Source organism: Aptenodytes patagonicus, chromosome Z (assembly GCF_965638725.1).
Source record: "Aptenodytes patagonicus chromosome Z, bAptPat1.pri.cur, whole genome shotgun sequence".
NCBI classification, from domain to species: domain Eukaryota; kingdom Metazoa; phylum Chordata; class Aves; order Sphenisciformes; family Spheniscidae; genus Aptenodytes; species Aptenodytes patagonicus.
The window spans coordinates 37,648,869-37,666,117 of NC_134982.1; the positions used below are offsets into that span (position 1 = coordinate 37,648,869).

The 17,249-nt window shown below is 40.4% G+C and overlaps 1 protein-coding gene across 2 annotated transcripts in view; it reads left to right on the forward strand.

The window, feature by feature from the left end:
- The first annotated feature begins 4,369 nt into the window (after positions 1 to 4,369).
- Positions 4,370 to 17,249, forward strand: part of CNTLN (centlein) — a 215,096-nt gene continuing 202,216 nt past the window's right edge. For both annotated transcript variants that reach the window (XM_076362507.1, XM_076362509.1), the window contains exons 1-2: positions 4,370 to 4,380; positions 4,454 to 4,657. In XM_076362507.1, coding sequence (XP_076218622.1) covers positions 4,565 to 4,657 — 93 coding nt within the window. In that variant the 5' untranslated portion in view covers positions 4,370 to 4,380; positions 4,454 to 4,564. The remainder of the gene's footprint in view (positions 4,381 to 4,453; positions 4,658 to 17,249) is intronic.

Genomic DNA, 17,249 nt, shown 5'->3' on the forward strand with positions numbered 1-17,249 from the left:
TGCTGGCAGGTGCTATGGGGTGTGGCAAACTTCATCCCCACATCCAGGACACTGTTAACTACCGCCTTCCTCAGTGCTTTGTTCTACTGACATGCCCTAATTTATATTAGTGGTTTGTGTTTTTCATTGCCTTGAAGGGTGCAGTGCCATGGTCTGTGACCTTATTTAAAAGACAATGAAAAACCGCAGCCTTCCTGGTTGCAAAGGTAAGTGGAAGAGTGACTGCCAAGGCAATGCTTGAGAGTCCTTGGGCAATATGATGTAGCACCTCTGGGGGATGTAACCTGTTTATCTTATTGATGTTTATATACCCAGCCTACACACACGGCATAGTGTGTAGTAGAGAAGTATGCAGTAAACCAAAGCAAACTTCCCCAAGAAGCCGTATCTTAGTCATTTTGATAAATTGTAGGAGGCTGTTTGGTTCTAGCTCTTGTCTTTCCAGTGGCAGATCAGACCTCTGCTACCTTCTTCTCTGCTCATGAGATGAAAATGACATTTTCTTCTCATTGAGTGAAAAGTGAATCACGCTATCAGTGGAACTCCAGGTCCCTGTGTCAGTGAATCTAGGCTCCCATGCTGACCTTTTCCAGCTCTGATTTTTTAACTGTGCAAATTCAATTGAACACATCATAGTGGTAGGAATGAGGTCCGAAGTAGTATCTTTTATGAGATGCAGTTGGAAAAAGTGGGTAGTTTCAGTCAATTACTTTTTTCACCAATTTGTTCCACCTAAATGGTTTGCCTGTTCTCTTGGTTATGACAGGTGGTCTAATACCAGACATTACTTCTCCCTACAGGCCTTGCCACTTTTATATCCCAAAACTATTCTTGCTACAACTATAATCATGTTATTATTCACAGCTGTCACAAAAGTGAAAAGAAAGTCCCCTGCAGCCCTGAATGCATAGATAAGCTGGCTTATAGCTAGTCAGTTAAAAAAAAAAAACAACTGAAACCACACCCACATCACAAAACCACCAGAAACCTTGACTGGAAGCAAGTATGTTTTGAATTCATTGTCGAAACAAGATCTAACATATTTCTAGGCTTATAATATGTTCCTGAGACACATATAAATTACTAAAATACTGAGGACATTGCCAAAAACTGCTAGAAATATTTTCAGCAATTTTGGCTTCTTTTGCTCACTGTAGCTGAAAAGCATCTTCCAGAAAGCACCTGTTTGATGATGCTGTTTCCTACCAAACTACTGGTGATGAATGAGAACTGTCAACATAAAAATCCTAGGAGATATGCAAATTCTTGAGAGAAAAATGTTAACACTTCTAATTAAAACCAGAATAGTAATGACATCTTTCGTTTAAAAGAAAATGAGCACGGACTATTATGTTTCTTGACTTCCAATAATGCAGTATTGGGGGTTGCCACAATGGATGGAATAATGTTTTATTTCACATTTAGATAAGGAGAGGAAATCGACAAACAGAAAAAAGAAATGATGTGATCAGGAGTAACTGCAATATATTTGTGATATGGACCTGTTTCAAAGAAAGATGTGGAATTTCCCAACTGCAAAAAAACCCAAACAAAAAACATTTATGTTTCCTGCCACCAAGGCAACTTAGGGAGCACTTTTATTTGTGTAACTTTCACAGATACTATACGTAACAAAGCCACAGCAACTAGATTTCAGTTGTGTAATATATTTCTAATAGACCTCTTACAAGTGGAAAAGCCACAGAAAATTGCATGCTTACTCAATAGCTGTGTATTAGGAAAATTTCTTGTGTTGACCCAATTCGAATTGAATGTGGTTTCATTTGAAAAAAGTGAAATCCAAAGGGAAATATTTAGGCTTGGAAGAATTCTGCCTAACAGTCTCATACATTTGATAGCTGTAAATACAGGTGTTCCAAAATACAAAGATTTGGGAGAAAGATGATATACAAAATTCTCCAAGACAAGGCAAGGTCTCCCAGTTCATCAAAACTTGCCAACTGCACATTCTATGTTTTCTAAAATATTCTAAGAATTATCATGAATGCTGTTTGGATTAATAACTAGAAACTTTATATAATAGAGAGCCAACTTATGAAATGGCAGGAAAACAAATGTGAAGATGATTAAGCTGTATACAAAAAATAGTACATCCATAAAATAAGTATCTGGCTACGGGAAAAGTGTTGCTTGTGTGCTTGCTGTGGTAACATGTTGTGTCTACACTAATAGCAAATGCACAAATTTCTCTTTTAAGTTGTAAAGTTATAGGGATTGTGGCTTTTTGTTTTGTGTTGTGTCAAGCTGTGAACCTAGACCCTGTAATGCTTGAATCTTTTCAGCTAAACTTTGAATGACCTTGTACTTGGAAAATGTTTTTAAATCCCATTTAGTCATTATAGTTGTTTAGCAGTTAATCCAAGTATATTGTTTTTTAAGTAAGGTTAGCTTCTTGTTGCCCACGTGTAATAGGGAACAAACGGTCAAGGGGACAATGATAAAAATACTAGGAAACAGATGAAAAGTAAAAAAGATGGTTATTAAAAGGTGGGGATGTGGAAAAAGTGAAGGCTACATACTACATAATGACTAGATAATTTAAGGGAAAAAAGAATTAAAAAAACCTCAAAACAAAGAAAAAGGTAAAAATGTAAACATTTTAGAATTATGACAGGATGGTCATTATGATTAAATGTACATATAATAACACACAAAGATAAATAATTGAAAGTGTAAGATCATGAATATGAGATGATACAATATACAAGGAGCAATGAACAACAATCAAAATTATAAAGGATGCTCTAAGGAGAGGCATAGTATTGATCAGGTAATGGTTGAATCTCCTTAAATCTCCACATAACTGGACAGAGAATACTCAGATGTGGTCTCTTACCTCTAAATTTACATTCGTAACTGCGCAGATAATAATTGCAGTCATAATAAAAATATTTTTATGTAAAATTATATAAAAACGTATTTTGGCCTTGAGTAGCGTAGTCACTTTCTTCTTCTGAGAAGGGACTCTAGAGCTCCACATGCTGCAAAAACAACTTTCATAGGCAAAGCCATCACCAAGGATGCTGGAATCTTTTTGTCAGGGCCACAGGTGGAAGGATTAGACATTTTAATATATGTTGTAATTCACATGGTATGTAAACCTCCTTTGCTTCTCTGCATGCACACACAGTAAGAATTTTATTTCTTGTCATATTGGTACATTCAGGGCAACTTTTCCAAAATCTGTGCAAAAGTGACAACGGAGGGGAAAAGAAAACATGCTTCTGTGTAAAAACATGTATGATATTCCTATAGCAAGATACTGACATTGGTGAAACGCAATTCAGTTGGTGCTTATTTCCAGGCTAAAAAAAAATATCCTGACCTCACATTTCAAACTTCTTTCTTCGTGTGTTTAGGAACAATTCTAGTCTTTTTATGAGTATTTTTCTTCCCATGTAGGCTACAGGAAACATGCAAAGATTTGCTTTGGCAACACAGTTAAACCTTTTCTTTCAAAACCAAGTACTCTGTGTATCCTGATCTTAAATCCAGTACACTTATGTAGCAGCACCAGCTCAAATATTTCATGCACTGTAACAGTTAGATCTTCCACACCTTTCTTAGCTTTCAGTTGTAGGCTCTCAAATCCAACTCTGGAAATAATAAATCTGAATAATCTTCCTGTGTGAGAGACAGTTTGGGTGCTTGTGCTTCCTAAAGCACTATGAAGACCTACTCTAAAACCAGGTTTCTGATTCTTGTCCAGCAAATGTTAGTACCTAATTCAGAGAAAAGAAAAAAAAAAGTCCAAAAAGGCATGCTACATCTTACTAAGCTAGAATATGCCGGAGCCTCAGTACCCCACAGCAGAACACCCATAGATATTTGAACAGTTCATATGCAAATCTGTAGTATCACAACAGAGATGTGAGACAACCCTAGGTGTTCCGACGGCTCAAGAAGGGCAGAAATCTGCTGGATTCCGAGGATTTGCAAAATCCTGCGCTCAGCACCTTGGCTAGGCAGTAGCTGTTCCTATATCGTGAGGAAAAAATAAGGCTGAAATACCACCCTCGGCAGGTGCTCACACAGCCTGCCCTTCCAAGGTGCCAGCCCCTGCCAGTGAAGAGCATACTGCTTTTATATCCCCTACACCGAGATCGAGCACCCAGTCGTCCCTGCGTGCGGCACTCAGGGACACAAGGACGGCCGTTAAAACCAACGGCTCTCCGCGCTGCCGCCGCGGCTCGCGCGGGAAGCAGGCGGCGCCTCAGGCACGGCGCACGCGCGGCCCTGCCGCTCGGGCGGGCAAATTCAAACCTGCCTCTCGCCCCTTCTCTTTGTCGGGGTAGCAGTTGCGCTGACGTCATTGCACCGCGTCCTCCTTCCCTGCGGTTTCCGGCGCTCGCCCGCGCGGTAAGTGCAGCTGAGAGGGGGAAAGTTTTCGTTTGTGTGGTTCACAGCACCGTTTCTCTCCCCTTTCCCTCAGGAGCGGGCGGGCGAGCGAGGGCTTTCCGCACCCCCTCCGCCAGGCACGGACCTTCTTCTCTCCTCGCCGCCCCTGCGTAGGGGGCGAGAGGCTTCCACCACGACGCCGGCGATGGCTTCGGGGCGCGCGGAGGCGGCGGCACCGCGGGTGGCAGAGCTGGAGGAAGAGCTGCGGAGTCTGGCGGAGGAGCTGGGCCGCTGCCAGGTACCTGAGAGCGGGGCCGTCCCCTCCGGGCGCGGCGGTGAGGGGCACCCCGGAGCGGCGCGGCTGGGATCGGGCGGCCACGTCCCGCCCTCCGGGAGGCCTCTCCTGCCCACAGCTCGGAAGCGCTCCGTCCCTCATGGGGACACGCGTTCGCGTCCCGGTTCCGTCGGACCCGGAGGGCAAGGGGGGGAGTAGGGCCCCGGGCGCCCGGCCGTGTGGGGTAGGAGAGCCGGGTGGCCGCCGCGGCGGGTCCCCGGGCGGGGCGATTCGCCTCAGCATCCATCACGCCTTTGGAGGGCGCCCCGCGGCGCCGAGGGGGGTGCGGCGCCCACCTGTTGGGCGGCGGTCCCGGAGTCCGGCACGGCGCCCCCGCAGCCGCTGTGGAAGCGGAGCCCCGTGCGCGGCGGCGTGCAGCTCCGCGAGGTGAGTTAAATCGGCCCCGGGCTCTTGCTCTGGCTTAAAAGCAAGCACCTGGCCTGAAAGCTTTTTTTTTTCCCCTTACCCTCCACAGGAAGCCACCGTTTATTTGCTTGATGTGTAATGGCAAGGGTACTGACGTGCTGCCTTGTGCAACTCCTGGAAAAATGAACAAATGAAGGGGTTTTATAGAAGTGTAGGTCTTGAAGGAACCTTTAGGGGTCATTTAATCTCTCCCCCTACCTTGCAGCGGGATTAGGTATATCCAAGCTGCTCCTGAGAGGGAGGGCTTTATGAGTAATTACAGTTGTACTTTTAAAAGTTCCCCCAGGCTATCTCCCTGTGACCTCCTTCACAGGTACACTTCCCTCATTTTTTCTAATTAGTCTTTCATCACTTATGTTTGGGTATGTTTCATGAAAATAACAAAATGTTGGTAATATGAGGTCTTGTCATAGAAATCTGCGCTAATTCTCTGCCAAGCAAGTGGTTTACACCTGAAGGATATGGCAGAGAGGAAGGTGACATCCAGTGCTCTGGTTGCTTTCTCACTTGCTTCCTGATAGCCAAAACAGTATTTTCTTGTGGGACACGGTCTGGTTAAATCCACAAAGGCCTGGGCTGACGTAGGCATAGCTGTGAACAGAAAATAGCATCTGCATTAGAGGTAGCGGTTTGTTGCTTCAAGCAGCTTTCGTACATCTGGCAATTGGCATTGGATTTCTGCTGTGGGTAGAATCCAGACTTCTTGCAAAAACTTGTTGCATAGGAGAACTACGGGGAGACGGAACTGTCAATAAAAATCCTGTTTAGAAATACTGAACAATGAATGGTTTGGGGATATGTTAAATGTCTTGTGGGAGAAGTTTAGAAAACTCTTTATAATGATAATTTGGTTAGTTTTCTCTTCTCGGTATGCAGATCTGCAGTATCAGACAAAATTTGGTGGAGGCAGGAGGAAGGCCCTGTGCTCTGCTCATTTGCTAGTTGAACATAAATTATATATTACTAAAACCTAGTAGCATGAAATATTTTTGAAGAGCATTATAAATAATAGAAACTTTGAAGTAAACAGTACAAATTTGAATTTCTAATCGCTTTGATAATGTAACTTGATGTACACAAATTGTAGTTAAGTATCTGATTTTCCCTTTAGATTCATGCAATTACATGTGCATTTCTCCTTGTTCCTTGATGAACCCATTCCAATCATTTTGAAGTCAGCGACCAGAAAATACTTTTAAATGTATTTCTTTTAAGTGTCATGCATATTATCCTGCCATTCTTGTATCTTCATCTTGTATCGGATCAGATAGTTTTCTGGGAGGGAAGCAAGCGAAAAAGAACATGATAGTTCCTATATTTGAAAACGGAACCCAGTCAGTGTTCTGCTGTAATCTCTCCAGCTCTAGGTAGAATCCAATACATACCATCCTTCTAACAACAGGGGATGCATGTATTCAGGACTTATTTCAGGTTATTAATAAAATAAAAAGAAAAGTGAAGCAGTAATCTATAAGCAGAGATTCTTCTCTGAAAGCACTGAGTAGAGACATCTACATGCTTTACCATTTTACTAATCCATCAGTAAATGTACAGAGACATGTTTAGGCATGCGTATGTTATGTAAAGAAAGGGGAAAACAGATTTTAATAAGTAAAAGGCGTGATAACCTAGTCAATTATGCAGCTTTTCCAAAGTAGGATTTATCTAAAATAATTAACCTTTTCTGAAGTTTTGTGAAGTTACTCTGAGTTTGTATGGGAACTAAAATAGGCTTCACTAAAATTCTTCAGCTGGTTTAAAAGTCAACTGTTAAAATTATTCAGGGGTGGTTAATCCATTTTAAGTTCATACTTCATATGAAAACTTTGTGCAAAGACAAGCAGTGTGAAAGCATAAGTATATATGGGCAATGTTAATGTGCTTTTCTAATTTCTTCACAGTTGAAATACAAAGTTTCTACTGACCAACTAATTCCTTTAGTTGAATTATATTTCATCTGCTGGGATTTCCTTAATTTCATTTGGATGTAAGATCTTCTTTCGTTCTTGTCTTACGTTGTCACCTAACGTTTTTGGGTCTCAGAATTGTGAAACTTCCCCTATTGGAAGGGACCTCTTAAGAGCATCTATTCCACCCCACCCTAGAGCAGGTTGCCCAGGACAGTGTCCCGTCAGGTTTTGAGTATTTCCATGGCAGGACACTCTGCAGCCCCGCAGGGTAACCTGTGCCAGTGTGTAAAGACCCTCACGGTAAAAGTGTTTCAGCTTCTATTAAGATTTTCCTTGTCTTACGTTTTATGCTGTTGGGTAGGGTTATATCTTTTGAAGACTACCTTAGCAGGCATTTGGATAGAAATGTTATGTAAATGTCTTTAAAAAAGACACTAGTGAGAGGGTGTTAGCTTTTAATCCAGCAACTGGACAAAATTGCCTACTTTTTTTTTCCTTCTGAGAATGTGTCTGTGAATGTAATAAACTGCATTTCCAAAACAGACTTCCCAACTGAAATCTAGTTTAATAGTTTAACAGTGTACCAGAACTAAAGATAAGCCTTGAGTATTTGTTTAGGTATTAGCCTTTTGGGTATTTTTTTTCCAAAGGAAAAAACCAACCCATTTATCAAATGAATTAGGCTGAAAGTTTTAATTGGTTCTAGGGAACACTAAACAGGGTTATAGAAATAGAGATGTATATAGCCAACAGTTATCTAGCACCTGAATAAAATATGCCAAGTTTCTTTTCTACTTCTCCACACCTCCTTGGACTGTTATATTCGCTGTCATATAAACTGCACTTCTGAAACAAAGTCTCTTTGCTGGGAACTGGAGTCCATTGATGATACAGAGTCCATTGGCTAAATATATGGAAGCCACCTCTGGCTAATGAAGCTCCTGAGTCTTAGTGGAAGTGTTGTGCATGCTAGCTTTGCTCTAACCACAGGTGTTCCAGGCATCTACTTTTGGCTGTTGTCTCTTTTCTGCTACAGGATCCTGGAGTAGCTGACCCTTTTTTCTTATCTGGGATGGTGGCATTTATGTTCAAACCTAGGTTCTTTTTCTTCTTCATGTTTCTTCTGTCTTTTAAGGTAACACTTCCCACCAAGTAAAGGTGCCGACAGAGCCAAATATGGTATTTTGATGTTTCCTTTTTTTTTTTCTCCGTTCTTTTCTAAAGCTAAGATTCTGCTGGTAAGTCTTGATCTCGGCAGCTGATATTTGCAGTATTTGGTATTTTCTTTAATACTCCTAAAAACATTGTGGGAGCTTGAATCATAATCGAGATCTTGGAGGCAGGCCTGTTAGAAGCGCAACAATTTTGTTGCAGTCACTCTGCAAAAACTGATGTTGTCTTGTAATTCTGTGATGGAATTCACAAAAATGAGAAAGCCAAATTAAGAAAATAGTCCAAAGCTCCCAAAGTCTACTAAGGAGACTTGTATAAAGCTGAGAAAGTAAAAAATAAATCTAAAGCATGTTTGCCTCTGTATTATACTGTTTTGGGAAAGTTATTGTTGTGTCTGCAGTAGAGCATTGTATAATTATTTTGATAATCACTTAATAAATGACTTTTAATTTCAGTGCTCCCCTTCTTCTAATTTTACTTGAGAATTACTTGAGTAATTGAGTAATTTTCCCGGAAACAACTGCAAGGGAAACATGGATTATTGTTTCTTATTTTTTGTTTCCTTTGGGACCTTGTTGTTCCATTTCTGTGACTGGCTCAACATTGTTGGGGAGCAGTGGAAAGGCAAAGGTCCAACAGTAAGTTATGACACATCTCGTCTCTGTTACTTTCTTTAACTGCTGCATTCTGTTTTAGGGTTTTATGCTGCTGCCTACCACCTAAATATCTCAAGACCCTTGCATGGAAAATCTTCAACACCTATGTTCTTACTACTCCTGGAGTTTTTGGCTCTGCTTGGTGTTTAAAAGATCTGGTGTCTGTTTTACCCCCGTCTCATTTTCTCCTGTGATTCTGTATTTTTTGGGGGCAGATGGAGGTGCTGTTTTTGCAAGCATAGTTGCTCCTGGTAAAGGAAATCAGGGTGGTTTGTTGCTATTTTTTTCTGAGGGGAATGATTTGCTGTATCTCTGGAAGCTCATTCTGTGAGTGGAGTTTCTGGGCCAAGAGTATTTTTCTTCAGCTTTCATGTGCCTTCTCTTTAACCTTGTGTATTTCTTTAAACCACCTGGTGACTCTATATTTTAAGAATTGATTTATAGCATATTTTGTGGTTGGTTTCTTGCAGTCCTTTTTTTTTTTTTTTTTTGTAAAAGATATTTCATTTGGTGCAAAATAATGCACATTCCTAAAACAGGAGGTATGTGGTGTCCTAGCTCTCAGTCTCTTAACTGCTGAACTACAGACATTTTCATGCTCCCTATTCTATAACTAAAAAGGCAGGAAAAGTTTTTTAAAGTATCCTGTGGTGGGAAACTTCATCAAATCCTCGCTTTGAACAAGACACTGTGATTTGAGACTGCATTTTCCACATCCAGTTGAGTGTCTTATGTTGCTGGGAATGGGGAGAGTTGGAAGAAGCAAGCACATGTACTCTGTTTTTACTTATGCTGTTGGTGATATTCACAAAAGGACTTTTGTTTGATTAGCTTCATTTCATATTTTCCAGCCTAGGCTCTCTTTCTTTATTTGCTGAAAGTGCTGTTTTGGGTTCAAGCAAGTGTCTTAACAATTTACCCATTATTAGTTTAAAAACCCAACGGTCTTCATTTTACTCATTGCAGCTTTGATTTCATAGGTAACATGGCATCTTTCATTGCTAAAATAAGGTGGTATTTTCCTAATTGAGGACTTCCGTTCTAACTTTGTGGTTCTGCAAAAACTGAATACCCTGTCTTTTTTCTGCAGTTCTATATACTGTTTTTAGGGAGCTCTTGTTAGTGTTATCTTCTCTAGCCCATGTGCTTTTCCAGTCAATGATGGTTATAATGCTTATTGCTTTGCTATGTTAGGAATTTATAGGTGTATCTAGCTGTGACTAGGTAACAGGTATCTCCAGAGTACACCGTTGTGTGGTACTCTGCACAGTTTATACCCCTGACTCAGAAGGTACAGTCTGTCAGCCACCAGCGGTCTGCAGACCATAATGTTTAGTAAAAGAAACCATACTGCTGTTTATGGTTTTCAGTTTACAAATGCACTTTATAGATTAAAACCAGAAATTCTCCATTAGTCAAAAAGTTACGAACTGATCAGTAATCTGTATATAAGTGTTCTGCTGCAGCAAATTTGCCAATAGAATTTCCACAGTTCCCGTCAAAAGGTGATAAATACAAACGGGGAAGAAAGAGATCTTCCTGTAGTTGCCGTTACTGTTGCTTTTCTTCATTGTCGGGGATTGGAGGGAAGTCTGTAAGAGTGGACTATGTGTATCCATAAGCATTTTTGGGTAGAAGAGGAACAAGGAAGGTGGGCTGTTATTTTGTGGAAAGTGGAGTGACAGGGGCTTCAGCTGCTGCTGGCTTTGTTTCATGTTTTATGTTTCCTGCTTACTGTGAAAAGCTGTGCATAGACCTGTTCTGGTCTTCATGTCTTACTTCATACTGTGTTTGCAGAAAAAGAACAGTACTTTGTGGACAGCTGGACTGTCTTGTTTTGATCACTTTGTGGGTCAGGGAAGGATGTAAAATATTCTATTTAATATCACTAGCATTAATAACAGATAGGATTGCTATAACAAACTCTTCTCATGAAAAATATTTCATTGCCTGGAAAAACAGATACATTCTTTCATTCTGGACCAATTTAATATCCAGGACACAGTCGTGAAAGAGTAGAATGTACCTCACTCAAAAGAGAGAAGCAGCAATATGTTTTATTGAGGTAGAATAATAATTTGACAGGGTTCAATAAATTTGGTGGAATTTAACAAAGTTTAACAGTGGTTTACCAAGGTTCAATAAGTTTGATGGCAAGGCTCACTTTATTAATCACTTCATGGAAGAAGCATACAAAGGAAAATTGAGTGAGAATCGAGTTAGAATGATTCACACAGAGACTGGAGATGAGTAAGAAAGACACTCCTGTTGAGTCACAAGGTTCAGAGTGCACCCCCCTGCCTTCTAAACTCCTGATGGAGCTTAGGTGTGGCTAGGTCCAATCTTAGTCTCAGACTTGGACAACGGTTTATGTCTAACGGAATTATCTATAAAGTTTATAGTAATTAATATTTAATAGCTACATGGTTTAGTGATGTTTCATTAGTATTAATTCAGCATGCTGCCAGTCACTTACCAAAGATCTGCTGTTGGTAAAAGGTCCCTCTGCCTCGAGGGCAACCTTGAGAGGCGTCCCAGCTCAAGGGGAGATCACTGCCATGCAGCCTCGCTGCCTAGCAGGGAGGGCTCAAAGAAGGCTCACTTAGGCTGTCATATTTATGGAATAAAGTGGTTGGCTTGTAGTCAAATTTCCATGCGATGGAAAAGGTATGCATGGGACTCCTCGTATCCACAACTTTCTTTGTTCTGTGGTAAATGAGTCTTGGTAAAGCCACCCCGCTATTCATGTGTTAATTGCATGATTGGTGTTCCAAGCTCATATGCATCGATGATCACTGTGTCACTCTGCTCCTTCTTGGGCTTTTAAAGAACAGATTGAAACTAGAGTTCTTGGCCCAGCTACGGCTCAGGTCTTTACCTCCTTTGGAGCCTGTACCAAACTACTGTTAGTTTGGTTAAAGGGTTGCGTGCATCTGTCACGCTCCACCCCATGACTACATTAATCTGCTTGATCAACTCATAGAGTGGTAGTACGGTTACCTCTTGCCTCTATGTCATAAATATGCGGCATATTGCAGATCAGTGGTAAGAGTCCAATTATTTGATAAGCTGTTTAGTTTGAGTGCCACAATTAATGCTAGTTATATACCATTTCTCATACAGAATCAGTTGATTGTATATGTTTTACATGTTGGATTGATGTAATTTGTTTCATCTTTTGCCAAACTTTGATATACAGAATTATTATAAGCAATAAACATAATAAGGTCAAAACTAAAAAAACTACAACTGGATGCAGCATCGAATTCAAAATTCCAGTTGCTGTTGGTGACCATCCAAAAAGAGTTTCCCACCAGTGATGTTCTCCATCTTTCTTCACTCTTTCTAGGACATGGTGTATCTTCTCTGCATCATAATGGACGGTAATCAGGGTTCTTCGTCCGTTGTTCCGAATTTGTTTTAGCAATTGTCTTGGGTCATCATGTTGCAACAGTTCTCTTACCAATGTGAGCTTTATTCCAATGGGGGTAGGAGATAAATCTTGATACAATGTATAGTTAGATTGTAGCAATTGGTGGGCTGTGACAGGAGCTGAATAGTTAGTCGCGTCTGTCGCAGACACCCACTGAAAATCTACTGTAGCCATCATAACATTGATTTATAAGTAGTTTTAACACTCCCCCCCCTTTATTTACAAGTAAATATGAAAAATATATTAACAAAACAAAACATTGCATTCTTTCATGATACATGAATACCTATTTGAGATGCATGTTGCTTGTACATATTAGAAATGTTTTTAAATCAATAGCTGAGAATTGAAACCAATATTAAATTAAAAAAGCCATAGTTCTTCCTTAGCGATGTGTTTTTATATCAACTTGGTTCTTATTCTTCTGACTTTGTGACCAAAATTTAAATGGTTGTGAACTACCGGTATGAGAATTTGAGTGCGTTAGTATTTCTTCTGGATGAATTTTGATATCCATAGTGTTCTTTTGAAATGGGGCAAAGTGTTTAATGCTCCCATTCATTAAATACTAATTTCTTTTATTAGTGGTTAAGCCAAGACCACATATTTATTGGTGCCAAGGGATGCCAGCTGTTTAGTGCTTTGGGTGGTTTTTTTTGTTACTTTATACTCTTATATTTTGCCATAAGGAGTCTAAATCACATGAGTCTGATTAGTACAGGTGTTGTTAATAAAGGCCTTACTCTTTATGTATTATAGACAGAAGTAGCATTGTTGAATAGCTAAGTTTGTTTATTTTCTTTTGCTTTTTTTACTTTTGACCAATTTTAGCTAACTAGAATGAATTTTTGCATACCTGTTCATTCTTTCTGACAAATACTTGTTTGGAATATTTGAGTAAAACTGAAGATGAACTGAGAGTGAGATTTAAATTAAAAAAATGTATTTTTGCACTTACTAAAGTAATTACCTATTCACAGTATGTCTGTGTGCGAATATTTCAAATTGCCCCCAGCATGTGAGTGGGAATCTAAAATTTGGTATAGAGAGGACAGAGTCATAGAATTGTTTGGATTAGAAGGGACCTTTAAAGATCATCCAGTCCAACCTCCCTGCCACGTGCAGGGATGTCTTTCAGTAGATCATGTTGCTCAAAGCCCTGTCCAACCTGACTTTGAATACTTCCAATGGTGGGGCATCCACAAACCTGTTCCAGTGCCCCACCACCCTCATCATAAAAAATGTCCTACTTATGTCCAATCTAAATCTACCCTCTTTCAGTTTAAGACTGTTGCCCTTTCTCCTGTCACTACAGGCCTTCGTAGAAAGTCTCTCTGTCTTTGTTTATACCCCTTTAGGTCAATACCTGCAATAAGATCTCCGTGGAGCCTTCTCTTCTTGAGGTTGAACAGCCTCAACTCTCACAACTTTTCTTCACAGGAGAGGTGTTCTAGCCCTCTGATCATTTTCGTGGCCCTGCTATGGACCTGTGCTGACAGGGCCATGTCTTTCTGGTGCTGAGGTCCCCAGAGCTGGATGCAGTACTCCAGGTAGGGTCTCACCAGAGCAGAGTAGAGAGGGAGAATCATCTCCCTTGACCTGCTGGCCATGTTTCTTTTTATGCAGCCCAGGATACAACTGGCTTTCTGGGCTGCAAGTGCACGTTGCTGGCTCATATCCAGTTTTTCATCCACCAACATACCCAAGTCCTCCTCCACAGGGGTCCTCTCGATCAATTCATCCCACAGTCTATATTGATATTGGGGATTGCCCTGATGCAGTTGCAGGACTTTGCACTTGGCCTTGTTTGCATGGACCCACTCCTCAAGCCTGTCAACGTCCCTCTGGATGGCATCCTTTCCCACTGGTGTAGAAACTGCACCACTCAGCTTAGTGTCACCTGCAGACTTGCTGAGGGTGCATTCACTCAATCCCACTGTCTATGTCATTTATGAAGGTATCAAATAGTATTGGTCCCAGTATGGACCCTGGAGGGACACCACTTGTTACTGGTTTCCATTTGGACATTGAGCCGTTAACTGTAACTCTCTGGACAGGGCCATCCAGCCAATTCCTTATCCATCTAGCAGTCCATCCATCAAACCCATATCTCTCCAATGAAGTAGCAAGAATGTTGTGGGGCACTGTGTCAAAGGCTTTACAGAAGTCTAGGTAGATGACATCTGTAGCTCTTCACTTGTCCACTGATGCAATCACTCCATTGTATAAGGCCATTAGATTAGTCAGGCATGATTTGCCCTTGGTGAAGCCATGTTGTCTGTCTCTGATGACCTCCTTGTCATCCATATGCCTTGACGTAGCTTCCAGGAGGATCTATTCCATGATTTTACTGGGTACTGTGGTGACGCTGACTGCTTGGTAGTTCCCAGGGTCCTCCTTTTTACCCTTTTTAAAAAAGGGTGCAATATTCCCTTTCCTCCAGTCACAAGGGACTTCACCTGACTGCTGTGGGATAGGCATGAGTGAAAAGGTGCCTTTTATGGGAACAACAAAACATTGCTGTTTCTCAATAAAGGAAATTGCATTTTACGTGCAGAGAAGTAGGCTCTTGCTTGTAATTTTTCCAGCTGCACTGAGGATGCCTCTAGAACATGCTGAGATGTCTACGTTTACCACGTAGTTACAGATTCAGCCCGGAGGAGAATGGCTGTAGCAGGTCTGGTTTTCCTGTCAAACTGTATTTTGGTTCAGGAGGAGGTATGCTGTTCTTACGAGAATGACTTCAGATAATCTTGTTCTTTGTTGTTACTAAGTGTTCACTGTTTCAACTATTTCAGGTACTGTTTAGCTCATGACTTAGGAGAATATTTGCATATCTTCTATTTGTCTGCAATTTCACAGAATTTGAAAAGTACTAAGTCATTTCAGGCAGAGTTGACACGATGGACCCAAATTCTACTTGATTAGTCATGGTAATTCAGAGTGAATATACCCAGATGTGTGCATATGGTTATATTGTCTATAAAATAAAACTACTTGTGCATTCCTGTATTCTCGAATGCATTGAAAATCACAAACGCATTATGATTGTATTAATCCAGAGCATTATATTTAAACAAAGATTGAGGCCTATGCTGAAACTTTTAGATTATCCTGTGCTCTCAAATAAGTGATTGGAGTCTTAAAATAACTCTCAGAATTGTAGCACTTCCAGAAAGCAGTTATGTGACTTGCACAGAATGGAACAGGACATGAATTTTCATCTTCCATCCAAATTACTTCAATGACTATGGTTAGTTTTAATTGAAGTAGTTTAGATACTTACAGCTTGAAACGAAAACTCACAGATGAGTTATCCTATCCTTGATCTGTAAAGGGATTAAAGCAAACCCTTACCTCTGGATCTGAACCCTTCGCTTTCTCCTATCCTCTCCTCTTCAAAAACAGTTCTTACATCAACCAAATGTTGAGTTTTCAACATTGAGCACTCGGAAAGAAGCAATTGTCGGTGTAATGTCTGTACCAGTGAATGAAGGCATGCAGAGCATCCTAACTGTGCTTCACCAAAGAGCAAAGGAAGTAATTTACTTTTAGCTATTCAGTGAGGGTGGCATTGTGTGTTGTAGGTCCATGTCTATCTGATAACTTTTCTCTACCATGTAATGCATGTTTATTTCTGTCCTGTCCTCCTGTGATGGTACTGATCTAACTTTTGTGGTGTTAATTCACTGACTATGTCATGAAGGGCCAAGAAATATCTTGTATTTCTTGTCCATCGATGCCATAATGAGTCAGTTATTTATGTCAAATAAAAATGTGTAATAAAATTATTCAGTTAAGTGCATTGCTGTCTTTGTCACACTGATGGACTAATCTGAGAGTCCGTTTATGAAATCGTGTGTAATGACAGCATCTTTTAGTATGTCGTGTAGTATTTTTGCTTAGACCACTATTACTGTATCAACATTGTAACATGATAACATTATTTTTATGGTGCCTGTTTGCTTTCAACAGAGTTCTGAGTAAGGATGCAATCTCTTGAGGGAGAGGGTATGTGTATATTTATCTATACACAATTTTTTATATTCTACATATATGTGTAAGTAAAGCAGTATACTATCTTTTCCCATTTTTGATTCAAAGGTATCTTTGTTGCCAAAACTACCAACAGAGGCAAGGTAACAGGAAATTCTTTAAAAAGAAAATTATGGCTGGAAGATATGTTGAACTACTTTTCAGGTATCATAAAATTACATGTTGGTTGCATACCCCTTATACTGCAGCATTAAGGAGCTGGGGAAGATACACTTGCTTGCTGATGGCATCTATTTTGAAGCTATCAATCTAGTTGGGTCACATACAGCCTTCTTACAATCTCTGCCTGGCAATTAGACGTAACAGTGCATACTGTGAGTGACTTCTGAACTTGAAAATAATCTAATATTATCTTTAGAGCCTGGTGCATATAAGGCACTAAGTTTTCTTGTGAGGTACTGATCAGTCTTATCTTCTAGGGACTTTTTAGGTTGTTGAAAAGCGTAGCATCTCAAAGATAGGTTCTGTAAAGTGTAGGAGTACTCTGTACTGTGACCACTCAGCAGGACTGGGTGGGTTGTAGAGAGAATACCTCTTATTTAGGAGTATAATACGTGACTGGAAATCACAAAGAAACACTGGCACAGCAGGTTCAAGAGAGTCTGCACTGGCAGCATACAACAGTGTAAGTTTAAAAGTCTTGTGAGACATCAAGAAGCAACTCTGTCACTTGCATGTAAAGTGTATACGTCAGCTTGATTAAAGGCTTGAGCTCTTTAGTCAGAAGTATACTAGATGTTAGGGGTGTCTAAAAGAATCCATATTAACAGTTTTCTTGCACATGTTTCAATGCTTATACCAGCCATGTTATTTCATGGTTTTGGTTTTTTTTTTCTCAATTCTGTATAGTGTTTTGCATTTCCATACGAATTCTTCCAGCCTGACAGTCATGTGTATTTCAC